The sequence below is a fragment of the Bos grunniens genome, chromosome 28 (assembly GCF_055505025.1).
Source record: "Bos grunniens cultivar Pamir isolate PY7600 chromosome 28, Bosgru_T2T1.0, whole genome shotgun sequence".
In the NCBI taxonomy this organism is placed as follows: Eukaryota; Metazoa; Chordata; class Mammalia; order Artiodactyla; family Bovidae; genus Bos; species Bos grunniens.
Genome location: NC_141192.1, coordinates 17,708,021 through 17,735,841, shown reverse-complemented (window position 1 = coordinate 17,735,841; position 27,821 = coordinate 17,708,021). Strand labels below are relative to the sequence as shown.

At 37.1% G+C, this 27,821-nt stretch overlaps 1 protein-coding gene across 2 annotated transcripts in view; it reads right to left on the bottom strand.

The window, feature by feature from the left end:
- MICU1 (mitochondrial calcium uptake 1) overlaps positions 1-27,821 on the bottom strand; it is a 227,770-nt gene that overhangs the window by 70,150 nt on the left and 129,799 nt on the right. For both annotated transcript variants that reach the window (XM_086382117.1, XM_086382116.1), the window contains 2 exons: positions 21,390-21,472; positions 16,869-17,066 (listed from right to left, as the gene is read on the bottom strand). In XM_086382117.1, coding sequence (XP_086238243.1) covers positions 16,869-17,066; positions 21,390-21,472 — 281 coding nt within the window. The remainder of the gene's footprint in view (positions 1-16,868; positions 17,067-21,389; positions 21,473-27,821) is intronic.

Here is a 27,821-nt window from a genome sequence, read left to right as displayed (position 1 = left end):
AGAGAAACACAAATCAATACCACAATGAAGTATCATCTCACACCAGCCAAAATGGACATCATTAAGAAGTCTACAAATGTTGGAGGGGGTAGGGAGAAAAAGGTACGTTCCTACAGTGTTGGTGGGAATGTAAATTGTTACAGTCTATGAAGCAGGGCAAAGGCTAATAGAGTTTTGCCAAGATAATGCACCTGTCAGAGTAAACACCCTCTTCCAACAACACAAGAGAAGACTCTACACATGGACATCAACAGATGGCCAATACCAAAATCAGACTGATTATATTCTCTGCAGCCAAAGATGGAGAAGCTCTATACAGTCAGCAAAAACAAGACCAGGAGCTGACTGTGGCTCAGACCATGAACTCCTTATTGCTAAATTCAGAATTAAATTGAAGAAAGTGGGGAAAACCACTAGACCATTCAGGTATGACCTAGATAAAATCACTTATGATTATACAGTGGAAGTGAGAAATAGACTGAAGGGACTCGATTTGATGAACTATGGATGAAGGTTCATGACACTGTACAGGAGACAGGGATCAAGACCATCCCCAAGAAAAAGAAATGCAAAAAAGCAAAATGGCTGTCTGAGGAGGCCTCACAAATAGCTGTGAAAAGAAGAGAAGCGAAAAGCAAAGGAGAAAAGGAAAGATATAAACATCTGAATGCAGAGTTTCAAAGAATAGCAAGGAGAGATAAGAAAGCCTTCCTCAGTGATCAGTGTGAAGAAATAGAGGAAAATAATAGAATGGGAAAGACTAGAGATCTCTTCAAGAAAATTAGAGATACCAAGGGAACATTTCATGCAAAGATGGGCTCAATAAAGGACAGAAATAGTGAGGACCTAACAGAAGCAGAAGATATTAAGAAGATGCGGTAAGAATACAGAGAAGAACTGTACAAAGAAGATCTTGAAGACCCAGATAATCACGATGGTGTGATCACTCACCTAGAGCCAGACATCCTGGAATGTGAAGTCAAGTGGACCTTAGGAAGGATCGCTACGAACAAAGCTAGTGGAGGTGATGGAATTCCAGTTGAGCTATTTCAAATCCTGAAAGATGATGCTGTGAAAGTGCTGCACTCAATATGCCAGCAAATTTGCAAAACTCAGCAGTGGCCACAGGACTGGAAAAGGTCAGTTTTCATTCCAATCCCAAAGAAAGGCAACGCCAAAGAATGCTCAAACTACCGCACAATTGCACTCATCTCACACACTAGTAAAGTAATGCTCAAAATTCTCCAAGCCAGGCTTCAGCAATACGTGAACCATGAACTTCCAGATGTTCAAGCTGGTTTTAGAAAAGGCAGAGGAATCAGAGATCAAATTGCCAACATCTGCTAGATCATCGAAAAAGCAAGAGAGTTCCAGAAAAACATCTATTTCTGCTTTATTGACTATGCCAAAGTCTTTGACTGTATGGATCACAATAATTTTCCACAATAAACTGTGGAAAATTCTGAAAGAGATGGGAATACCAGACCACCTGACGTGCCTCTTGAGAAACCTATATGCAGGTTAGGAAGCAACAGTCATGGAACTGGACACGGAACATCAGACTGGTTCCAAATAGGACAAGGCTGTATATTGTCACCCTGCTTATTTAACTTATATGCAGAGTACATCATGAGAAACGCTGGACTGGAAGAAACACAAGCTGGAATCAAGATTGCTGGGAGAAATATCAATAACCTCAGATATGCAGATGACACCACCCTTATGGCAGAAAGTGAAGAACTGAAGAGCCTCTTGATGAAAGTGAAAGAGGAGAGTGAAAAAGTTGGCTTAAAGCTTAACATACAGAAAACTAAGATCATGGCATCCGGTCCCATCACTTCATGGCAAACAGTTGGGCAAACAGTGGAAACAGTGTCAGACTTTATTTTTGGGGGCTCCAAAATCACTGTAGATGGTGACTGCAGCCATGAAATTAAAAGACGCTTACTCCTTGGAAGGAAAGTTATTACCAACCTAGAGAGCATATTAAAAAGCAGAGCCACTACTTTGTCAACAAAGGTCCATCTAGTCAAAGCTATTTTTTTCCAGTAGTCATGTATGGATATGAGAGTTGGACTATAAAGAAAGCTGAGCACAGAAGAATTGATGCTTTTGAACTATGGTGTTGGAGAAGACTCTTGAGAGTCCCTTAGACTGCAAGGAGATCCAACCAGTCCATCCTAAAGGAGATCAGTCCTGGGTGTTTGTTGCAAGGACTGATATTGAAGCTGAAACTCCAATACTTTGGCCATCTGATGCGAAGAGCTGACTTATGTGAAAAGATCCTGATGCTGGCAAAGACTGAGGGCAGTAGGGGAAGGGGATGACAGAGGATGAGATGGTTCGATGGCATCAATGACTCAAAGGACATTGGTTTGTGTAGACTCTGGGAGTTGGTGATGGACAGGGAGGCCTGGCATGTTGCAGTTCATGGGGTTGCAAAGAGTTGAACATGACTGAGTGACTGAACTGACCTATGGAAATTAGTATGGAGAATCCTTAAAAATTAAAAAGAAAATTACCTTATGACCCTGTAATCCTACTCCTGGATATATTATCGGGAGAAAACTCTAACTCAAGAAGATACATGCACCCCTACGTTCACAGCAGCACTGTTTACAAAAGCCAGAACATCAGTTCAGTTCAGTTCAGTTCAGTCGCTCTGTCGTGTCTGACCCTGAGCTTCCCTGTCCATCACCAACTCCCAGAGCTTACTCAAACATGTCCACTGAGTCAGTGATGCCATCCAACCATCTCATCCTCTGTTGGACCCTTCTCCTCCTGCCTTCAATCTTTCCCAGGATTAGGGTCTTTTCAAATAAGTCAGTTCTTCCCATCAGGTGTCCAAAGTATTGGGGTTTCAGCTTCAACATCAGTCCTTCCAATGAATATTCAGGACTGATTTACTTGAGAATTGACTGATTGGAGCTGCTCGCAGTCCAAGGGACTCTGAAGAGTCTTTTCCAACACTGCAGTTCAAAAGCATCAATTCTTCAGTGCTCAGCTTTCTTTACAGTCCAACTCTCACATCTATACAGTTTGGAAAAACCACAGTAGTCTGACTGTGGTTTGACTACATGGACCACTGTTGGCAAAGTAATGTCTCTGATGTTTAATATGCTCTCTAGGTTGGTCATAACTTTCCTTCCAAGGAGTAAGTGTCTTTTAATTTCATGGCTTTAATCACCATCTGCAGTGACTTTGGAGCCCCCAAAAATAAAGTCTGACACTGTTTCCACCGTTTCCCCATCTATTTGCCATGAAGTGATGGGACCAGATGCCATGATCTTCGTTTTCTGAATGTTGAGCTTTAAGCCAACTTTTTCACTCTCTTCTTTCACTTTCATCAATAGGTTTTTGAGTTCCTCTTCACTTTCTGCCATAAGGGTGGTGTCATCTGCATATCGGAGGTTATTGATATTTCTCCTGGCAATCTTGATTCCAGCTTGTGCTTCTTCTAGCCCAGCGTTTCTCATGATGTACTCTGCATATGAGTTAAATAAGCAGGGGGACAATACACAGCCCTGATGTACTCCTTTTCCTATTTGGAACCACTCTGTTGTTCCATGTCCAGTTCTAACTGTTGCTTCCTGACCTGCATATAGGTTTCTTAAGAGGCAGATCAGGTGATCTGGTATTCCCATCTCTTTCAGAATTTTCCACAGTTTATTGTGATCCACACAGTCAAAGACTTTGGCATAGTCAATAAAGAAGAAATAGGTTTTTTTCTGGAACTCTCTTGCTTTTTCCATGATCCAGTGGATGTTGGCAACTTGATCTCTGGTTCCTCTGCCTTTTCTAAAACCAGCTTGAACATCAGGAAGTTCACGGTTCACGTATTGCTGAAGCCTGGCTTGGAGAATTTTGAGCATTACTTTACTAGCATGTGAGATGAGTACAATTGTGCGGTAGTTTGAGCATTCTTTGGCATTGCCTTTCTTTGGGATTGGAATGAAAACTGACCTTTTCCAGTCCTGTGGCCACTGCTGAGTTTTGCAAATTTGCTGGCATATTGAGTGCAGCACTTTCACAGCATCATCTTTCAGGATTTAAAATAGCTCAACTGGAATTCCATCACCTCCACTAGCTGTGTTTGTAGTCATGCTTCCTAAGGTCCACTTGACTTCACATTCCAGGATGTCTGGCTCTAGGTGAGTGATCACACCATCGTGATTATCTGGGTCTTCAAGATCTTTTTTGTATAGTTCTTCTGTGTATTCTTGCCATCTCTTCTTAATATCTTCTGCTTCTGTTAGGTCCATACCATTTCTGTCCTTTATTGAGCCCATCTTTGCATGAAATGTTCCCTTGGTATCTCTAATTTTCTTGAATACATTGCTAGTGTTTCCCATTCTGTTGTTTTCCTCTATTTCTTTGCACTGATTGCTGAGGAAGGCTTTTTATCTCTCCTTGCTATTCTTTGGAACTCTGCATTCAGATGCTTATATCTTTCCTTTTCCTTTGCTTTTCACTTCTCTTCTTTTCACAGCTATTTGTAAGGCCCCCCCAGACAGCCATTTTGCTTTTTTGCATGTTTTCCAAGAGGATGGTTTTGATCCCTGTCTCCTGTACAATGTCACGAACCTCCCTCCGTCCGTAGTTCATCAGGCACTCTATCAGATCTAGTCCCTTAAATCTATTTCTCACTTCCACTGTATAATCATAAGGGATTTGATTTAGGTCATACCTGAATGGTCTAGTGGTTTTCCCTACTTTCTTCAATTTAAGTCTGAGTTTGGCAATAAGGAGTTCATTTTCTGAGCCACAGTCAGCTCCCAGTCTTATCACTTATATGTAAATCTAAGAAAATGATACAAATGCGCTTATTTCTAAGACAGAAACAGACTCAGATATAGAACACAAACTTATGGTTACCAAAGGGGATAGTTAGAGGCAGAGGAGGGAAGATAAATTAGGAGTGTGGGATTAACATATATACACTAGTATATATAAAATAGGTAAACAGCAAGGAGCTAGTGTACAGCACTGGGAACTATACTCAATATCTTACCATAAGATATAATGGAAAATATGGGAAAGAATATATATATATATGTATAATTTAATCACTTCTGTAGACGTGAAACTAATAGATCATTGTAAATTACATATACTTCAATTTAAAAAAAGAGCAGACTGTAGAGGTAGACTGTCTAGAATCAAATATCAGCTCCTCCTTTATCATGTTAGGGACCTTGTGTAAATTACTTAACTTCTTTGGTTCTTCGCGTTCTCATTTGTTAAATGTGGATAATTATAATGCCAATCAAATAGTATTGTGAAGATTAAATGAAAATAATGTAATAAGGCATCCACAATAGTGCTTGACTTCCAGTGAACTCAAGAGATATGTTGGCTAGTATTTTTGTTATGTAATATATACTCAATTTTTTGTTAAAACATTTGATACTTCTACAACAGAGTGTTGTAGCTAGGAGAGTAGCTACTGATTAAACATTCACAATGATCTTTTATACTACTTTCCATTTTACTGTATCACATTCAACTATATTGCATATTAAGCATTCTGCTGTGTGCAGAAGATATTAAGAAGAGGTGGCAAGAATACACAGAAGAACTCTACAAAAAAGATCTTCACGACCCAGATAATCATGATGGTGTGATCACTGACCTACAGCCAGACATCTTAGAATGTGAAGTCAAGTGAGCCTTAGAAAGCATCACTACGAACAAAGCTAGTGGAGATGACAGAATTCCAGTTGAGCTATTCCAAATCCTGAAAGATGATGCTGTGAAAGTGCTGCTCTCAATATGCCAGCAAATTTGCAAAACTCAGCAGTGGCCACAGGACTGGAAAAGGTCAGTTTTCATTCCAATCCCAAAGAAAGGCAATGCCAAAGAATGCTCAAACTACTGCACAATTGCACTCATCTCACATGCTAGTAAATAATGCTTAAAATTCTCCAAGCCAGGCTTCAGCAATATGTGAACCGTGAACTTCCTGATGTTCAAGCTGGTTTTAGAAAAGGCAGAGGAACCAGAGATCAAATTGCCAACATCCGCTGGATCATGGAAAAAGCAAGAGAGTTCCAGAAAAGCATCTATTTCTGCTTTACTGACTATGCCAAAGCCTTTGACTGTGTGGATCACAATAAACTGTGGAAAATTCTGAAAGAGATGGGAATACGAGACCACCTGATCTGCCTCTTGAGAAATCTGTATGCAGGTCAGGAAGCAACCGTTAGAACTGGACATGGAACAACAGACTGGTTCCAAATAGGAAAAGGAGTATGTCAAGGCTGTATATTATCACCCTGTTTATTTAACTTCTATGCAGAGTACATCGTGAGAAACGCTGGACGGCAAGAAACACAAGCTGGAATCAAGATTGCCGGGAGAAATATCAATAACCTCAGATATGCAGATGACACCACTCTTATGGCAGAAAGTGAAGAGGAACTCAAAAGCCTCTTGATGAAAGTGAAAGAGGACAGTGAAAAAGTTGGCTTAAAGCTCAACATTCAGAAAACGAAGATCATGGCATCTGGTCCCATCACTTCATGGGAAATAGATGGGGAAACAGTGTCAGACTTTATTTTTGGGGGCTCCAAAATCACTATAGATGGTGACTGCAGCCATGAAATTAAAAGACGCTTACTCCTTGGAAGGAAAGTTATGACCAACCTAGATAGCAGATTCAAAAGCAGAGACATTACTTTGCCAACAAAGGTTTGTCTGGTCAAGGCTATGGTTTTTCCTGTGGTCATGTATGGATGTGAGAGTTGGACTGTGAAGAGGGCTGAGTGCTGAAGAATTGATGCTTTTGAACTGTGGTGTTGGAGAAGACTCTTGAGAGTCCCTTGGACTGCAAGGAGAGCCAACCAGTCCATTCTGAAGGAGATCAGCCCTGGGGTTTTCTTTGGAAGGAATGATGCTAATGCTGAGACTCCAGTACTTTGGTCACCTCATGCGAAGAGTTGACTCATTGGAAAAGACTCTGATGCTGGTAGGGATTGGGGGCAGGAGGAGAAGGGGACGACAGAGGATGAGATGGCTGGATGGCTTGCTGACTCAATGGACGTGAGTCTCAGTGAACTCCGGGAGTTGGTGATGGACAGGGAGGCCTGGTGTGCTGCGATTCATGGGGTTGCAAAGAGTCAGACACGACTGAGCGACTGATCTGATCTGATCTGATCTGTGTGTAAGACTAAAGAAATTATCACTGCATTCTGATTTCCAAAGAGTTGACCTATGAACTTTTAACACACTGGTACACAGCTCATTCATAAATTGAGAAGTGTCTGTGTTCTACTAAAAAAAATGGTTAATAAGACTATTTGAATGATAAGAGTGAGGAAAAATTTCCACCAGAGAAAAATCAAATTTTCATGATTTATGAGGCCCTTTTTTTCTTGTGGCCAGTTTAGTTAACTTAGAATGTGAATTAAAGATATGTGATGACAAGAAAATCCTGGTGATTGCCAAGTATGATAAGAGGTATCACTAACATATTGACTTTTGAATTACAATGCTATCTGCAAATTAAAAAAAATTAATCTCTAAGTTTTCTGCACTTTAATGATCAATCTGAAATGTCAGATTCAGAAATACTAATTAATATCTTTAAAAAATAATGCCTAGATCATATATGTTTAAGCACCAAAGTTTCAAACTTTCCTTTCATTCTCCAAAAAATATGAAACAATAAGCACTCTTTTATGTAATTTTTATAGAATAATTAATTCAGGTTACATTTACATTAAAGGAACTTTGTATCACCATAGACATTCTACCATGGATAGACTTTCCATCTGATTCTACCTACAAGCAGCAAATGACAGCAAACTTGAGCTATAGGGTGTAAAGGGAATTGCAAGAAACTAAATCAGAGTTTGGCTTTAGGTTTTATGTATTTTCTTATTAAACTAACTTACCCTGAGAGTTAACTTGGTTTCATCAGTGCAAGACTTTGGACCTACCTCACAATATGCTACAGAAAGAAGACAGAATGAGCTTTAAAAAGTGTTGACATCAAGTCATGAGTGACTGACTTATAAAGAATTATTGTGGGCCCTTAAATTTTTATTCTATCATTTTTATACATTTCTATTTTAAAAATTTTAATTGGAGGCTAATTACTTTACAATATTGTGGTGGTTTTTGCCATACATTCAGGATGTGTTCCCTATCCTGATCCTCCCTCCCACCTCCCTCCCCATCCCATTGAACCTGGACTGGTGATCTAGTTCACATGATATTATACATGTTTCAATGCTATTCTCTCAAATCATCCCACTCTTGCCTTCTCCCACAGAGTTCAACAGTCTGTTCTTTACATCTGTGTCTCTTTTGCTGTCTCGCATATAGGGTCATCGTTACCATCTTTCTAAATTCCATATACATGTGTTAATATACTATATTGGTGTTTTTCTTTCTGACTTACTTCGCTCTGTATAATAGGCTCCAGTTTCACTCACCTCATCAGAACTGATTCAAATGTATTCTTTTTAATAGCTGAGTAATATTCAATTATGTATATGTACCACAGCTTTCTTATCCATTTGTCTGCCAATTAACATCTAGGTTGCTTCCATGTCCTGGATGTGCGTGGATTTATCTCTGGGCTTTCTATTTTGTTCCACTGATCTATTTCTGTCTTTGTGCCAGTACCATACTGTCTTGATGACTGTGGCTTTGTAGTAGAGCCTGAAGTCAGGCAGGTTGATTCCTCCAGTTCCATTCTTCTTTCTCAAGATTGCTTTGGCTATTCAAGGTTTTTTGTAATTCCATACAAATTGTGAAATTATTTGTTTTAATTCTCTGAAAAATACCATTTGTAGCTTGATAGGGATTGCGTTGAATCTATAGATTGCTTTGGGTAGTATACTCATTTTCACTATATTGACTCTTCCGATCCATGAATATGGTACATTTCTTCATCTATTTGTGTCATCTCTGATTTCTTTCATCAGTGTTTTATAGTTTTCTATATATAGGTCTTTTGTTTCTTTAGGTAGATTTATTCCTAAGTATTTTATTCTTTTCGTTGCAATGGTGAATGGAATTGTTTCCTTAATTTCTCTGTTTTCTCATAGGAATGCAAGGGATTTCTGCATGTTAATTTTATATCCTGCAACTTTACTGTATTCATTGATTTGCTCTAGTAATTTTCTGGTGGAGTATTTAGGATTTTCTATGTAGAGGATCATGTCATCTGCAAACAGTGAGAGTTTTACTTCTTCTTTTCCAATTTGGATTCCTTTTATTTTTCTGCTCTGATTGCTGTGGCCAAAACTTCCAAAACTATGTTGAATAGTAGTGGTGAGAGTGGGCATCCTTGTCTTATTCCTGACTTTAGGGGAAATGCTTTCAATTTTTCACCACTGAGGATAATGTTTGTTGTGGGTTTATCATATATGGCTTTTATTATGTTGAGGTATGTTCCTCCTATACCTGCTTTCTGGAGGGTTTTTATCATAAATGGATGTTGAATTTTGTCAAAGGCTTTCTCAGCATCTATTGAGATAATCATATGGTTTTTATCTTTTAATTTGTTAATGTGGTGTATCACATTGATTGATTTGTGAATACTGAAGAATCCTTGCATCCCTGGGATAAAGCTCACTTCGTCATGATGTATGATCTTTTTAATATGTTGTTGGATTCTGTTTGCAAGAATTTTGTTAAGGATTTTTGCATCTATGTTCATCAGTGATACTGGCCTGTAGTTTCTCTTTTTGTGTCATCTTTGTCTGGTTTTGGTATTAGGGTGATGGTGGCCTCAGAATGAGTTTGGAAGTTTACCTCCCTCTGCAATTTTCTGGAAGAGTTTGAGTAGGATAGGTGTTAGCTCTTCTCTAAATTTTTGGTAGAATTCAGCTGTGAAGCCATCTGGTCCTGGGTTTTGTTTATTGGAAGATTTCTGATTACGGTTTTGATTTCTGTGTTTGTGATGGGTCTGTTAAGATTTTATTTCTTCCTGGTTCAGTTTTGGAAAGTTATACTTTTCTAAGAATTTGTCCATTTCTTCCAAGTTGTCCACTTTATTGGTATATAGTTGCTGATAGTAGTCTCTTATGATCCTTCGTATTTCTGTGTTGTCTGTTATGATTTCCCCATTTTCATTTCTAATTTTGTTGATTTGATTCTTCTCCCTTTGTTTCTTGATGAGTCTGGCTAATGCTGTGTCTATTTTATTTATTTTCTCAAAGAACCAGCTGTTAGCTTTGTTGATTTTTGCTACGGTCTCTTTTGTTTCTTTTGCATTTATTTCTGCCCTAATTTTTGAGATTTCTTTCCTTCTACTCACCCTGGGGTTTTTCATTTCTTCCTTTTCCAATTGCTTTAGGTGTAGAGTTAGGTTATTTATGTGATTTCTCTCCTGTTTCTTGAGGTAGGCTTGTATTGCTATGACCCTTCCCCTTAGCACTGCTTTTACAGAATCCCATAGGTTTTTGGTTGTTGTGTTTTCATTTTCATTCATTTCTATGCATATTTTGATTTCTTCTGTGATTTGTTGGTTATTCAGATGTGTGTTGTTTAGCCTCCATATATTTGTATTTTTAATAGTTTTTTCCCTGTAGTTGACATATAATCTTATCACATTGTGATCAGAAAAGATGCTTGAGAGGATTTCAATTTTTTTGAATTTACCAAGGCTAGATTTATGGCCCAGGATGTGATCTATCCTGGATCTATATTTTAAAGTAATGATTATTTCATGTTACCTACCCAATTTGTTAATTCTTATAGGATTGGTAGGTATCTAGATATTAAAAATAAGTAAAGTAAAGCATAAAAATAAACAAAAAAGCATGAAATAAAAGTATTTTATATGGTGAAAGAATAGATTCCTTTTTTTTTAAACACTTGGGGAAATAATGCTTGCTAAAGGCCTTTTCTCAACAGAGTTTTATAAGCATAAAGCAGTTTATGCTGGCTATAAACTTCAAATTTTTTACAAAAGATAAACTGGTAAAAAATTTTATTATCATAACCAAATATAACTAGATTTTTTATAGTGCGGACTGTTATCTTAATAACAAGGTTAAAGGTTTTTTTTGTTCCTTTGTTTTTTAAGCCTTTAAACATATACTTCGTTCCCTAAAGTTACAAGTCTGTAAAAGAATCAAGTACTCTCTAATAACTCTTTTAATGATTTTTGGAAAATTCAAGTTGACAACATCTAAGGATGAAATAAGAAACGGTAGATTTATTACTATCTACATTCTGCTTTGTAGAGGCAAAAATAGAAGAATAAAACTAAAAAAAAGAAGAAAAAAACCAACAAACATACCTCATTTTGTTTCTTAGATGTAGTTAAATCAAAGTCAATTCTCATTTTTAAGTTTACATAATAAGAATCAGTTTCCCAGGAGGAAAAAAGCCCAAAACAGACTATTAAGATAAAAAGAAATTTGCTTTGCCAAGAGTGTTCTAGTTCCGGAAAATGTTTGGTTGCCTTCTGGTCTCCTTTCCAACAATCTTTTGGCCAAGAAAAGAGCTGAGGTTTGTCTTTTAATATGGTCTTCCACTGAGGCAAGAAAGATTTAATTCTACTTTAGTGCTTTAAAGAGATGAGTACAAGGATGTCAGCTTGATGATGTAAAGGGTAGGTGATTCTGGAATTCTTTAATATTAAGTTCCTTACAATTTAAATTAAATTAACCCTCATTTTTTTGTTCTACTCTTAATGGCAGATGAGAATAATTAGCATAGATTTTTATGTCACCTTGTTATCTTTCTTTCTGATTGAACAAATCTAGTTAACACCAATATTTTTTTTCTTGAAGACTGGGAATATGAGACAGTCATTGTTACCCTTTGAATTATACATAATTTGCCTTCAGATAACTGATACTCATTCCATTTTAAAATGTGATAATCTGGTTGGTAATGCAATAAGCATGTGAACCCCAAAACTTATAAAAAGATGTTACAAATTGGAAATCTGTTAGATGATACTCTTTCAGTTTGCCTCTTGTGTATTCTGAAGTTGCCTTCTTCCTTGTATAAATTAGTTTTTACTTTTCTTTGACATAATGACAGCTCCTTTTTCTCCTCCCCCCAAATTAAAATTAATCATAATCTTTCAAAGAGTTCTCTATTACCTTTCATTTTTGACTGACATCCTACTTGCTGCAGTCCTCAAGAAATCAATGAATATATTAACTGAAATTAGACTTGGCACCTGTCTCCAAGGAACTCAGCTCAATAGTTCTTGGTAGACTTAGATGGAATTTTTAATAACTTCAAAGGAGATATTTTAAAAAACTGTGCATTTTTGATATTAAGCCACTATGATTTATTAAAATGCATGTATATGTGGCTTTTATATGCATATGAAAAGTGAAGTATTTAATTAAATAGTTCATAATTTTATCCCAAGTCATTATAACTGCTTTTCCCAATAGCCTTAAACACAAAAGGCATTTCACCATTACTAACTCATCTTTTCTTATAAAACTGGGCATTCTAAAGTCATTCTTTTAAATCCATGTTTTCTGAGTTCCCAAATAAAGACAAAGGGTATAAAAAAACAAATATGACCAGAGTTAAGAGCATTAAAACACAAAAAATCTAACAAGTCAATGACTGTTATGAAAAGAAACTAAATAGGTAGTTTACATAGTATTTTATAAACACAAAGAATGGTGTATTTCTTTTCAGTCATAAGACTCAATTTGAGGGGCAAAGGAACTGGAAAAACATGGTGTTGAAAAAGGGAAACTATAAATATTCAGGAAATTTATTTTTTTTTCTGTTCCTAAATTTCTGAACATTTTTTCTTTAGAGCTCCAAATAAGTTATGTACAGAAAACTTATCTCAGACTAAAAGTAATAACAATCAGATAATGAACAGAAAAGAGCTTAGTCTGAAAGGCTGAGTTGGAATCCTGATTGTACCATTTACTACCTCTGTAACTTTTATCTTTTCGAGTTTCAGTTTCTATAGCTGTAACACGGGTATAATACCACCAAATCCAATAGGGTTGGTGATGATTAAAATAAAGAAGGCATGTAATATCTACACATTGTCTGGCTGATAGCAGGCATTTGATAGATTTTGTTCATGGACTTTTTCCCTTCCCTGACCCGTGTGGAAATTAAATTTGACAGATAAATCGTGTTGTCTTCACTCTCAAAGCTACTGTGGTGAGAAAAAGACAGAAGTAACTAAATGGAGGTATAAATCTCCTTGATCTAAAATTTTAAAGAAGATTAGTAAGCAATGAAATAAAACTGGTAAGAGATAAATAAAATGATGGAACTTATAAAACCCATGTGAAAGTTAAGATAATGTTAATCATTTTATTTTCCTCTTGGCTGTGATGATATTATATTTCATATTCAGTGAGGGGAGAAATTATCTAAACTTCAAAAACTAAAATTAAAAGTGTTTCATAAAAACAAAATTTGCTTCTATTTTCCAGATGTTTTATCAGAAAACTATTTCAAAATGAAAGTAAGGATTTTCGGTCATTCGTCTGGGATGATCTGTTTAGGTGTCTACTATGTGCCAATTGATATACTGAAGGGTAGAGGGTATATAAAAGAAGGTGGAAGGATAACTATTAAAGGCATGGTACATGCCAAGTGTTTCAGGCACACATCACTGTGTTAGTTCAGTGGGGCTGCCATAACAGACTACCAACTGGGTGACAAACAGCAGAAATTAATTTTTTCACAGTTCTGGAGGCTGGAAGTCCAAGATCAAGGTATAGGCTGAGTTGCTTTCCTCTGAAGCCTCTCTCCTTAGTTTGCAGTTGACTGTCCTCTTGCTGTCTCTTTACACGGTTGTCCCTCTGTGTAAGTTCACCCCTGGTGTGTCTGTGTCTCTTTCCAAATTTCCATCCTTACAAGGTTACCAGTAAGACAGGATTAAGGCTCACCTTAATAGCCTCATTTTAACTTAATCATCAGATAGATCAGATCAGATCAGTCGCTCAGTCATGTCTGACTCTTTGCGACCCCATGAATCGCAGCACGCCAGGCCTCCCTGTCCATCACCAACTCCCGGAGTTCACCCAAACTCACGTCCATTGAGTCAGTGATGCCATCCAGCCATCTCATCCTCTGGCGTCCCCTTCTCCTCCTGCCCCCAATCCCTCCCAGCATCAGAGTCTTTTCCAATGAGTCAACTCTTCGCATGAGGTGGCCAAAGTACTGGAGTCTCAGCTTTAGCATCATTCCTTCCAAAGAAATCCCAGGGCTGATCTCCTTCAGAATGGACTGGTTGGATCTCTCCAAATTGGGTTTGGGGATTCAATACAGAAACTCTGGTGTAGGGGTGGGGAGGGATGGACACAATTCAGCCGATAAGAAACACCATCTCACTTAACCACCACTATGTTGTACCAAGGAGAATCTATGCTTTGAGAGAATAAATAACTCATCACAGACAGCCAGTAAGTGGTAGAAATAAAATTTTAACCAAGGTCTCATTATGAGTATACCAGAACCTTTGCTCTTTCTGCTATTCATACCTCTTCAAAGAATTATACATCTAGTTAGGAAGACACAGTACTGATCCATGAAATTTTAAATATGGGGGTTATTCATTCACTGATCTTGTGCCATTAAATGGAAAGAATGGACTTAAGATTAGGAAACATTTTTATGTAATAAATAGGATTTTTATTATGTGGTAGGCTGGGTTCTTTTACAAAAGTCTGTTTTTTCCCTTACATGAGGGATTATGGATTGTCAAACAGAAACAGTTTTGGTATGTCTTGGCCCAAAGACTACAGATAATCCAAGTCAGTGTCAAATAGAAGACAGCTTTCTGGAGTAAATATTTTAGATATAACTCTTTTAGATCTCTTTTCTTCAGCATTTGGGTGTAGTCTACATGCGGGTACACATGTATGAAATCCCTAATCCCTAATCTGCTTTATAAGATTCTATTTCATTGGCAATCTACATGGTACGTTAATGGGCTTTAAGCTCTCCAGCATCTCAGGATAAAAGACAAAGGTCCATGCTCTGTCTCTTGAGACTCTGTCATGTGTCCAAGAATGAGTGTCAGGCTAGACTGTGGTAAAGCCGGCATCTACTCCACATTCTGATGACCCTGTACTGTTGTTTAAAGTTTGTTAAAACTGCCATTCTGACTTGTGCTTTATCTTCTAACTATATTTTATGGATGTATACTCCATGCTAAGTTGTAATTATATAATTAATAAGTTAAATAATTTCGCATCCCCAAATTATGTTATAATGTTTCCAAAGAAGACCATTTCAGGTATGCATACAAGGGGCCAAGGCATATGTCTAGAATCCTAGTACATAGGAACTCTTACACAAAAACAGTTGGGTTCCTGAAAGCAGGATGTAAAACTCCCATGTGAAAAATGTCCTCCTAACACCAGCAGGAAACAAAGAAAGGCAACTGTGGATAAGTAACTAAAACATATGGGGGACTAAAGGAAGATAAGAATTATTTTAACAAAATCTGTTTGTACAGATATCTCTTGACTTTGACTCCCTTTTTCTGGTGATAAGAATGCAAACTTCATAAAGCTAAGTTGCTTCTCTCTGCTCAACTTAGTATATAAACATTTAGCCTGAGCCACTTCTTTGGGTCTTCATTTTTTTTACGGGGATTCTCATGTATGTGTAAAAATCTGTATACTTTTCTCTTGTTAATCTGTCTTACATTAATTTAAGACTCAGGCCCAGGTGGAGATCCCAGGAGGATAGAGGTAAAGTTTTGTGCCCCCTGCACTATATATAAAATAAATAAATACTTACCAAGTATTACAGGGGCTACAAGAGACTCTTGAAGGAGGCTGAATCGCGGAGAACCAATACTTTGTTATTTTAAGGTACATTCCTTAAATATTAATTATTCTATTTCCAAAAAAACAGTGTGAAAGCACATTCTAAAGTTAGATCTGATTTTTAGTATGATCTATTCTTCTGCTTCTCTTCTACAGAATGAATATTAAATACTGTTCTGATCAATAATAGGAATTCAGTTAGGATTTTTTAAACTGTCTCAACTGAGGTAAGTGGGTGGAAGAGGTGGGAGTAGTATATTAGAATCTCGGGGGAAAGATGGGAGAGCAGATAGAGAAGTAATATTCAGAGTTTAAAAACAAAGCAGCACTTTTCTCCAATACTTTTTTGTGTTTTTAGTCACAGTATTTAATGTTTCAAAATTTCAAATAACATTAAAAGCAGGGCATATGTTAACCCAAAAAAGGGGGTGGAGAAACACCAGCATAAGGGAATTTTTTCAAATCTGAGGAAATCAGAGACTTCATTTTTTTGTCCTCAAACAAAAATGCATACAAAAGGCATTTAATGCATGTTTTGAACCGAATAGTCTCATTAGCTAACTAATCTAAAAGTACTTAATTCAACAAATATAGGCACAGAAAAAGGTAATAAACTCTTGCAGAGTTGTGTCCAGGAACTGAATACCATGACAGTCTAAACTTTAAGTGCAAAAGTAAATCCTCAAACCCAGCATGACACCTTTGTAACTCTGAGTACATGTATCTTTATTTCTGACCTTTTGTGTTTCCAGCTGTTATTACCTTTGTAAACTTTCATAGAAAGAGCTCCTTATTATCCTCCCTGCTTTCATCCCCTGGTGCCTTTTACACAATAAGCATACATGCTCAGGTTGAGAACTGCTGTGAGTCCTGAATTTCTGTTTCCTCAAGCTGAGCATCCAGAGACAACTAAGATTTTCAATTTAGACTTCTTGGGTTTTCAGTCCTAGAATCATATTATTTCCTACTTGCTGTCAGGCTGCAGATCACTGATAAGGTTCAAACCAATCAGTTCTCATGGTTAGAGGTAGATAAAAAGAACACCTATAGTGCAGGCCCCTCCCAGCCCAGAGGCTCCTCGTGGGTACATGATGGACAGCGTCCTGAAGTGCAAGAAATACCTACCTCCAGCTTCAGAACATCGTGCTGCAGTTTACGCTGAAATTCAAGGAAGTTTTTGATTGTCAGCTTCCCCTTAAGATCAGCTCCAAAAAAGTAGGTTGTGAGGGCTGAACACAAGCCAGACTTGAGGGTGTTACCAGTTGTAGAACGATCTCTGTGACGCATTCCCATGCTGGTTTGGGAGCGAATAATGCTCTGAACCTAATGGAGAAGCAAACCCCAGTCCAGAAAAATATTACAAGGTAGAAAATGTAGAAAAGTAAGGGTAATAACAATCAACTAGTTACTATCTGCCTACACTGTGCTACAATTCTCTCTTTTAATGCTCACAACAATCCTGTGAGATAAGTCCAATGATTATCCTCATTTTACAGATGAGGAATTTGAGGTATGCTGTTAAGTAACTTGCTTGGAGTCAAGTAGCCAGCAAGTAATAGAGCTGGTAACACACATGCCTGACACCTTTATAATTGGGATGCTCTTAAAAATCTCTCTTGAGAAAAAAGTATGCATTTGTTTTAGGCTCAAAACCTCACACACAACACTAAAATAATCATCAACCTCACAGTAATACCTTCCATATCTCAGGAGACTTTTAAAAATTTCACACTTCTACTACTGACTCTCCAGTTGTGATGAGAGGCAGTACAGCTAAAGGCAAATACTTGATATCTAAGAGAGGTAACACATTAACTAGAATGATAATGCGAAATATAAAGTTGGTACGGAGCAATTCTCCAAGAGAAGATAGGGAATTAGTTTAATCTTTGAGAAATTTTAAATGAGATTTTGAGAAAGAATAATTTTGGGGGCTAGCAACCATAACCTAACTATTGATATACAAAATGAGCTTTTTGATGCAAGTCTATGATTGCTAAGCGTTTTTTCCCCCGGCTGGTTCCTGTAGTCTTTTCTACCTCTTTACAAGCTAATAAAAACAACTATTCGGAATAAAATTGTGATACGTAAAGACAGATAAAGTTATATTATAATAGATAAATAATATATATAGCCTTGTGAATAATGAGTTTTAAATTGCTAAATTAGAAAAGTATAATATTTAAAAACTTAAAGATTTATAACAATGGATTTACTTACTTAAATGTCTTTATTTATTACCTATGACCATACAAAAGACTTACTTAACCCAAATGAATAGTCCCTGGCTCTAAAAGGTAACAGTAGTATAATGCAAAGACATGAGATGAGGAATCAGGAAACATGGGGTCTACAAGCACAATTTATATAGGTCATATAACTTCTTTGGGCCTTAGTTTTCTCACTGGAAAAGTTCCTGCTTAGAGGACACTGTCTCTAAGTTTCCTTATAACTATAAGTTAATATCATAAATGCTTCTGACTATGATTTTTTTCTGGGTTCATGTTTTATCAAGTGAATAAGACTGTTTGACGTTTGTTTTTCATGCACATGGAGATTTGAAAGATGGATTTTCAAATTATTTACGTTGAGGATTTTTAGACTTCAAATTGAAATATAGGATAATCAGTGCAGTGCTGCTTATATTTGAAGGCAATACACAATTCATTTTCTCTGCCTAACTGTGAGAACTGAAGAATTTTTTAGTAGCAGTGAATCAACACTGAGTACCCCTGTCAGGACCTGTCATGATTTAAATTTTGCCTGTGCTATAATATTGTAGCTTATATACTTTCTATGGTGGAAACTGTATGTTAGCTTCAAAAATGTGGTGCTGACAGTCTGTGTGAAAATTTCATCCTCTTTCTCTGTCTCACAGCTGACAGGTATTATTTCTCATATTTTAATACTAAAGAAATTTCTGTCATGGCCTGGGTGAATGTAGCCCTGACAGTTATATGAGTTTTTTAAAAAAAATCTTTGGGCTAGGTTAGTTCTATTTTATGATCTGTTATGAAATGGGTTAAGGAAAAGGATCCATGTGGAAGAAAGATCAGAGAAAACTCACACTTTATTTAGAGCAGAGGAATGCTTTTTATTTTATTTTTTATTATTTACTTATTTTGTCTACACTACACAGCATGTGGGATCTTCTCTGACCCCTTAGGACCAGGGATTGAACCCATTCCTCCTGTGGTGGGAGTGCACAGCTCTAACCACTGGACCACGAGGGAAGTCTGAGTAATGCTTTTTAGTAATTTATGTTTATGCATGATGAAAGTGACTTTTGAAAAACGATGAATGAAAGAGTCACATTAGGTATTAGTCTGCCTCATGTCACCTTCACTTGGAAGACACATAATGATGAAATGTGTGTGTCTTCATATTGGGCTGTTTAACTTTTTAAAGTAAGCTCGACAAACATTCTGTCAAGAAAATACCTATTTAGCCAGAAATTAAAGCGAAGTTTGAATGATTGAAAACTTAGTGCATTTTCAACCTAATGAATTATCATATTGCCCAAAAATGTAAAACACAGAAAGATGAAGCTGAGAAACTTCTAATAAGAGCTATTCATCTCTGAGTCACCTTATAATTACTTTTCTTTTTCTAAAGAGTTTTTACATCAAAATTTCTTGTGATCAATATTACAAGTTGCATCAGTTTAACACATCCAGTTATCAGGGGATCATATTAGATGAAATTTATATTCTCTTCTCTGTCAGGTGAACAGAATGGTGAAGTGATTGCTACAAGTCATTCAGCTCAACAGCAATGGCAAAAATATTGGTGAGGATGTGGAGAAAAGGGAACTCTCATGCACTACTGGTGGGAATGTAAACTGGTGTAGCCACTATGGAAAACAGCATGAAAGTTTCTCAAAACAGTAAGACCGGAACTGCCATATTCAGCAACTCCACTTCTGAGTATTTATCCAAGGGAAATCAAATCACTGTGTCCAACAGATATCTTCAGCTCCCCACCAAATTCACTGCATTATTATTTACAATAGCCAGGACATGGAAACCTAAGTGTCCCACTGGCAGATGAAGGATACAGAAAATATCACACACACACACACACACGCACATACACACAAGGGAATGTTATTGAGACATAATAAAAGAAGGGAATTTTGCCATTTGTGACAACATGGATAAACACTAAATAAATAAAGTGCTAAATAAAGTGTCAGACAGAGAAAGGCTAATACTGTATGATTTCACTTATATGTGGAATCCAAAAAATAGCTGAACTCATAGAGAACAGATCACTGGTTGCCAGAAGTGAGGGGTTAAGGGTGGGCAAAAGGAATGAAGGTGGTCTAAAGGTATAAACTTCTAGTTATAAGATAAACAAGGCTTGGGGATGTAAGCATGGAGACGATAGTTAACAAAACAAAACTATATTTGAAAGTTGCTAAGAGAGTAGATCTTAAAAGTTCTCATCACAAGAAAAAAATTATAACTGTGTGCTTATTGTGGTAACATTGCAAAAAAAATATATATATATAGGTCAAATCATTACATCACACACCTAAAACTAATACAATAAGTTAACTATATCTCAATAAAAATAAAATAGTTCGGTATAAAGTAAAATAGTTCTGTATAAAGTAAAATTTAAAATACCAAAATAAGTTCTATTTAAAATCATTTGATGCCACCCAGTAATATCAGTAAAGTGCAGAAATACAGAAAACTGAAGGTATTGGATGGACATAGCTTGCAAATTGAATAAATATCTATAGGTATTTTGAAATATTTGTCTCTGTGTAGTTCTTACTTAAAGATACACTATACCTGATACTTTTTCCTACTTCCTTTTTGCCCCTTTACTCATTTTGACTACAAAAGCACTTTCTTGCACATATATATTTTTTCCTGTTTTGAAAGCACTTCTATTAATCATAATAATGATCCTCTAAGGACAGAATTTTGATGGAAATGTAATCTCTTCCTAGAATTCAGAAGAAACTATATACATTTATGGCCTTCCCTGGTGGCTCTGATGGTAAAAAATCTGCCTGCAATGCAGGAGACCCAAGTTCAATCTCTGGGTCAGGAAGATATCGCCTGGAGAAGGGAATGGCTACCCACTCCAGTATTCTTGCCTGGGGAATCCCATGAAAAGAAGAGCCTGGTGGGCTACAGTCCATGGTGTTGCAAAGAATCAGACACAACTGAGCGACTAAGCACAACACAGCACATACATTTATGGCTAGGACCTGGTACAGTAAAAGGTATGGTATCATTTTTCCTTCCCTCATAGAAATCCTTTCAGAACATACGTCATACATCCTTGTATTCTGGAACTTCCTGGCACAAAGAAGCTATTTAATAAATACTGACTGAATATATGATTGAATAGCCATACTTAGTCTCTCAACATTAGAGTCTAATTCATGTTGGGGAATTAGAGCAACCTTGACCTGAATCATATGCTGAAATAATTCCTTACATTTAGAGTAAAAACAAACAAAAACCCCTCACCTATTGTAAGTGGAGATAATTCTGAAAAATGATACTTTAGGTACTTCAAAAATTGGATAGCATCAGAATGTACTATCAAGGCCAAAGTAACTCCAAGGCACATGAAAATGTGTTAAACATTAATGTATTTAAAGGAAATTTCCAGGAAACTTGCCTGTTCAAATTCTTCCATGTCTACTTCTCCATCTCCATTCAAGTCAAACATCTTGAAGGCAATTTCAAAATTTCTCTGAGGAGCTGTAAGTTAGCAAGGAAGGAATGGCAGGAGGGAAGGAGGAAGGAAAGAGAAAAATATTTAGAAGGTATTGACCAAAAATAAAATCACTGCTTTTTAAGAAAAAAGGATGGTTAAACATTAAAATGTAACTTCAAGTCAAAGAATGCCACCACATTTATCTTGATTAACCTTTTACAACAGTTCTTAAAACCAAGAGAATTTTACCACGGCCAGTAAAGATAGTACTTATCTATCTTCGTGTTTCAACACTCTCTTAAATACTTTACTTTCTTAGAAACCATCTTCTTTTAATTGAATAACATTAATGTTGTTCTGTTATTTAAATACAGTGTTATTTATCTGGGCATGAAAGTCTATTTGGAGTGAGATATACTGCTGCAAAGTAAGAAGCTGAAACTATCTTTGTCTTGCCTTTTTAAAACAAGCTAGCGTTCTACCTTGTTCTTTCTAATCTCTCTGTTGTAAGTACAATCAGGAGTTCAGTGGATATCACTCTGCCAACAGGTTATTACTGACACTTTATCGATACCATTCTCCTCAGTGTCACTACAGCTCTGTGGTAAGGCAGAAAAGCACACGGTCAGCGACCCAGCCCCCTATTTTAATTGTATCAGCTTGATACATAAATTACTGAGTAAAGTATATTTAAATGTTTAAAAATCAAAATGAAAAATGCAAAGCTTCAGAAGACAGTATATTTTTTTTCCCTTAAGTGAATGGTGAAAGTGTTTCAAGACTTCTTTAATGTCCCAGATCAATCAAAATACAATTATTATATTTGAACATTAGGATAAAATATAAATTCAACAGCACTCCTCTCCTTCCTTACCATGCTAAATATTCTAGTAAAGAAAACTAGGGACTTGGTGGCGCCCAGGCTCAATCCCTGGTTGGGGAACTAAGATCCCACAAGCTGTGTGGCATGGCCAAAAAAAAAAGAAAACTAAGTCACGTACTTCCTTCGGTGCTTCAAATTTATATAGCTATAGAAAATAAAAGTAAAATTTCCTATATATAAATTTTCAGTTAACATCACTTTTAGTTAAAAAAATTAAAGAAAATACATAGACAAAAAAGTAAACAAGGGCTTAGTATATTATGCATTACTGTACACAGTTCATATTCCTGTCTTGCTCATTAATTTGTCAGTATCCACACTTTCTAAGCTTAAATTCCATTTTCAGCTAGCGAGCCTACCAGGTGGGTAAGCTCCTGGTTTTTAGTTGCCTGGATGAATCGTATGCTTCTCAGTTTCCATCCGCCTGTTTCACTTGATAATGGCTTCCAACAGGTTTGCTTTTCTTAGGCCACCAGTATGATTGCTGAGAAGGATGCAGGGCAGGGGGGTGGGGATTAGATTTTTGTATATTTATTGTCACTTCTTAAATTATTCCCATTTGTCTGGATGCTATCTTTTACTGAAGAGTTACTATGCGCCAAGCACTGAACTGGATAATTTTAAGCTGTTTTCTAATTTTGTACTCTTAATCCTAAAATTATTTCTTTCTTAATTTTTTTTTTTAAACAGAGTAGGATGTTGGGGCTCCAAGCCACTAAATGACTCGCTCAAATCACACAGCTAATAGGCAACAAACAGAACTGGTAAGTGACTGAGGTCAACAATGACTTCAAACCCATAAACTATTCATTATGTTCCACAGCCTCCAATATGAAAATTGTGGTTCTTATAATAATAAACACATACTCTTCATTCTGGTATGCTCTAACTTAGAAACAAAACAACAAAACATGACTCACTGGTTATGTCAGTCTCTGAAATAGCTTAGAGTTTCAAGTTTCATCTAAAGGACATTCCTAATATCAAAGAAACATTGCATGTGCAACGCTCAGTAGTTTAAGCTTAGTTGCAATCGCAGGCATAGGTAACATCAGATTCTGTAATGGGTTTGTCATGTTTTTTAAAAATTCTGAATATAAATTCTGTTCTTCCCTGTTGTCTCACAAGCTTAGCTCACTTCACTCACATACATTATTCACCTAATCCTTGTAGATACTTGAAAGTTTAACAACTGCAGACAATGTGAGGCCACTGAAAGTTTTAAGTAGGGGAATGCCACAATCACACAGGCATTTAAAAAGAACTTCTCTGGCTACAGTATGAAGAATGTACTGGAAAACAAAATTCAGTCTCATAGAACATCATTAAAGCTCCTGAAACTTGAAAATGTGAACTGAGGCAGTGGTCGTGGAGAGAAGAAAACAAATTTGAAATAAGGAGGCAGAAAGTATATAACTTAATGATTAATTAGCTGTGATGAACTGAGAGTAAAAAAGGCTGACAGCATGACTGGCTTAGGCTACCAGGTAGCTTACATATCATTAAAGAGAAAAAGACAATGTAAAAGTTTTGAGGAAAAAATGATTTCAGACAAGATCTGCTGAATTCAAGGAGTCCACAGCATATTCTGATGAAAATGTTCAGGAGATAGCTGGAAATATGGGTCTAAAGCTGGAAATATGGGTCTAAAGCTGGAAATATGGGTCTAAAGCTTAGAAGAGAGAGCTTAAAGCTAGTAGTCACATTAGCATAAACAGATACACACCTACATATGCATGCTCAGTTGTGTCTGATTCTTTGTGATCCTTATGGACTGTAGCCCATCAGGCTCCTTCATCCATGGGATTATCCTGGCAAGAATAATGGAGTGGGTTGCCATGCCCTCCTCCAGGGGATCTTCCCAATCCAAGGATCAAACACACACCTCCTGCATTGCAGGCAGATTCTATACCACTGAGCCACCCGGTTAGCTTCAAAGACCTGAAATGAAGATGTCCAAGAAGAACTGAAGATTGAGGAGAAGTGTACAGAAAGGATAGAAAGTAGTTGGAAGCTAATATTTAAGGTGAAAGTAAAAAGAGAGGAAGCAGTGACAAGTGGTATCACACCACCAAGAGAAATGTGGTTCAAAATGAATACAAATAGGGGAAGATTTGGCCAGAGGCACTCAAAGGGTTGCTATTCATGAATCACAGCAGCATTCTCATTTCCTGTCTTCACTGATTACAGAGAGAACGCAGAGTTTTTAAATTTTTAGGTTTATTATGAGCTTCTATTCCTACTATCTTACAAGTTCTGTGATGGCATACGCACAGGCATTTAAATGACTGAATGAGTTCTTCTGGCAACTCATACTTATATGGTCTCCTACAGCTAAGGTTAAATTCACTTTTACCAAACAAAGAACATCTTGTACTACTTGAGGTTTCTTTATCTTTTTAATCCTGGCTTACTCTCAAACACAGTATTTGCTCTATGTGGAATGACTTTAAGAGTGTTTATTCAGGAATATGCGTTGATACTCTCAGGCTGAGCTCTTGTGCCCTGGTCAGTGATGCAGCACATCAGGACAGCAGCCGTGCACGTTCTGATCTCATTTAGGCCTTAGCAGTCTATCACCCGAGGTCCTTCCAGTAGTTCTCTCAGGTCATTCAATCTTCATTTGCTGATCATATCAAAGCACTCAACACAAGCGAAAAACCAGCTTGCCTTAAGTGAAACGTGCTACACAGGAATAAAGAAAGTGAAAGTGAAGTCGCTCAGTCGTGTCCGACTCTTTGTGACCCCATAGACTGTAGCCTACCAGGCTCCTCCGTCCATGGGATTTTCCAGGCAAGAGTACTGGAGGGGGTGCCGTTGCCTTCTCCAGAGGATCTTCCCTAACCAGGGATTGAACCCAGGTCTCCCGCATTGTAGGCAGATACTTTACTGTCTGAGCCACCAGGGATGATCACACAGGAATAAGCTGCTAGGCAATTTTCTTGTACTCTCTTGTCTCCCTTTGAAAGTAGACTTCAGAGTAACTTTTAAATCTAGCTGCTCTGGAAAGCTAAAAGTATCTTGAGTTTACATTAATTCACAACCTATTGCCATAGAAAGGTAGAGAGAGGGGAATTCTTTTGAATTTCAGGCTACTTCTACAGTGAACAGTGAAGCTTCGCCCCACCCGTCCTTGTGTTAATGGTTCAATCTATTTTCTGCACAGCAATATCTAAAACAATCCTATGTTGGGACTGATTAAAACAATGAGATTCTACACAAAGTTCATCACTCTACATCTTTTACCTATAATTCCGTGATAGTTTTTACTACAAGTAAATGGAGATACATTAGACCTTGTTCTAGTGTAGAATAAAACATTTTTATGTTATTCTATTATTGACAATAATGACAATAGCAATAACAACTCTAGATTTGTTCAAAGCACAGTAGATTTTTCTACACTGTTTTAGTAATAAGTAAAAAACCATGTTTTTCTATGTATGTAAGTCAAATAATCAGATAGCAACAACATTAGGTGTCTCAAGAATTCCATGACTGTTTCACTTACTTTTTTTTTAATAGAAAATGCAAAAGACTTGGGCTCTAATTCTGATTTTTCCAATCTAATGAGTTATTATGCCTTAAATTCTTTTTTGGTAGTACTGATGGGATGAACAAAAAAAACTGAATAGGTTAGATTCTAAACAAGTTTCTTATTTTCTGTTAGCTTGGTTCTCCTACCACAAAATTCCCACCTTTTTATTCCTGTTATAAAATGATGCATAGGACAAATGAGGTAATTAATACACAATATCAGAGAACTCTGAGTGAAGAGAAAAAACTGTATATAGTATGATGAACCTCCATTCAGTGATGAACCTGCCTACTGAATTTGTAAGGATGATCATATAGCCTCTGATTATTTCTGAGGGAGGTCACCGCTTGCAATATCTAACCATTGCTGGCCAGCAATGGCCATATTAATTGAACTTTTTTTCTCATGCAGAATGGGCTTCCCAGGTTGTTCAGTGATAAAGAATTCCCCTGTCAATGCAAGGAGACACAGGGTTTGATCCCTGGGTCAAGAAGATCCCCTGGAGGAGGAAATGGCAACCCACTCCAGTATTCTTGCCGGAGAATCCAATGGACATAGGGGCTTGGCGGGCTACTGTCCATAGAGTTGCTAAGAGGTGGATACGACTGAGCACACACTCACCACCACCTTCTCGTGTAGAGCTCAAATCTAATTCTTTGTAGCTCTTACAAACTGTCCTGATTTAATTTTTGAGAGAAATACAAAATATAACTGCTTCTCACCTTTATGATGTCCCTCTGAATACGTAAGAACATAGCGTCATGTCTCTACTAAAGGTTTCTCAGAACCTCTTTCCAGAACGTCAAGGTTATTTTGTAATAGCCTTCTCTGGGGTACTTTAGGTGACCAAAGGCTCCCATAAATGCAATATTCTAAAATGGTTAATTTTGGAATGACTTATCCTTTCTAATAACAGTAGGACTTCTCTGCAGACTAATAACATTTTTCTTATATGAGGGCATAATGTTTTGCTTTTCCACATTAGGCTAGAGCAAAGGAGTAGAAAAACCTGCAAGATTAGATTTCAAAAAAGTTGCCCTCTCTCAATTCTCCTGAATTCTTCAAGGTATGACGGCTAGGTGCAGTCTGGAAGAATCTTTCTGCCGTTGTTTTTTTTTTTTTTTTAACATAGACTGGAAGCACTGTAGTTGTATTGTAGTATTTCCCTGGGATAATTTAGCTTCCAAAGGACACTACATAAAGTGAAAATATCCTAAGAGTTTTTAAAAAACATACGTAAGCAAGAGCAGATCAATTTCCTTTTCAGTGACATACTTGCTTTCTAAGTCTGCTCTGATGTCTGTTAGTAACTATTTCACAGGCTCTCTTTGATAATCCATTAGCCTTTTCAGCATTTTGTAATATTAGGTTTCATGTTGCGTGCCAGGCCAACATGATAGCTAGCAAACGGACTGCAAATATTTGAAAAACAAAGACTTAAAGAATCATAAAATCTAAGGACAAAGTCAAGAAATAGTTATTATTATAAAGCCATACACTTTATATTTTATTTTTATACATAGTTAACTTTGTATAGAGGCATATGTATGTGCGGGGCTTCCCAGGTGGTGCTAGTAGTAAAGAACCCACCTGCCAATGCAGGAGACACAAGAGACACAGGAAGGTTCAACCCCTGGGTTGAGAAGATCCCCTGGAGTAGGAAATAGCAACCCATTCCAGTATTCTTGCCCTGAAAATTTCATGGACAGAGAAACCTGGCAGGTTACAGTCCATGGGGCTGCAAAGAATCAGACATGACTAAGATACTGAGCACTCCATATTTATGTGAAGCAAGGCATGTGTGTGTGGGCGTGCTCAGTCCTGTCCCACTCTGCAACCCCACATACTGTAGCCCACCAGGCTCCCCTGTCCATGGAATTTTCCAGGCAAGAATACTGGAGTGGGTTGCCATTTCCTGCTCCAGGGCATTTTCCCAACCTAGAGATGGAACCCGCGTCTCTTGTGTCTCCTG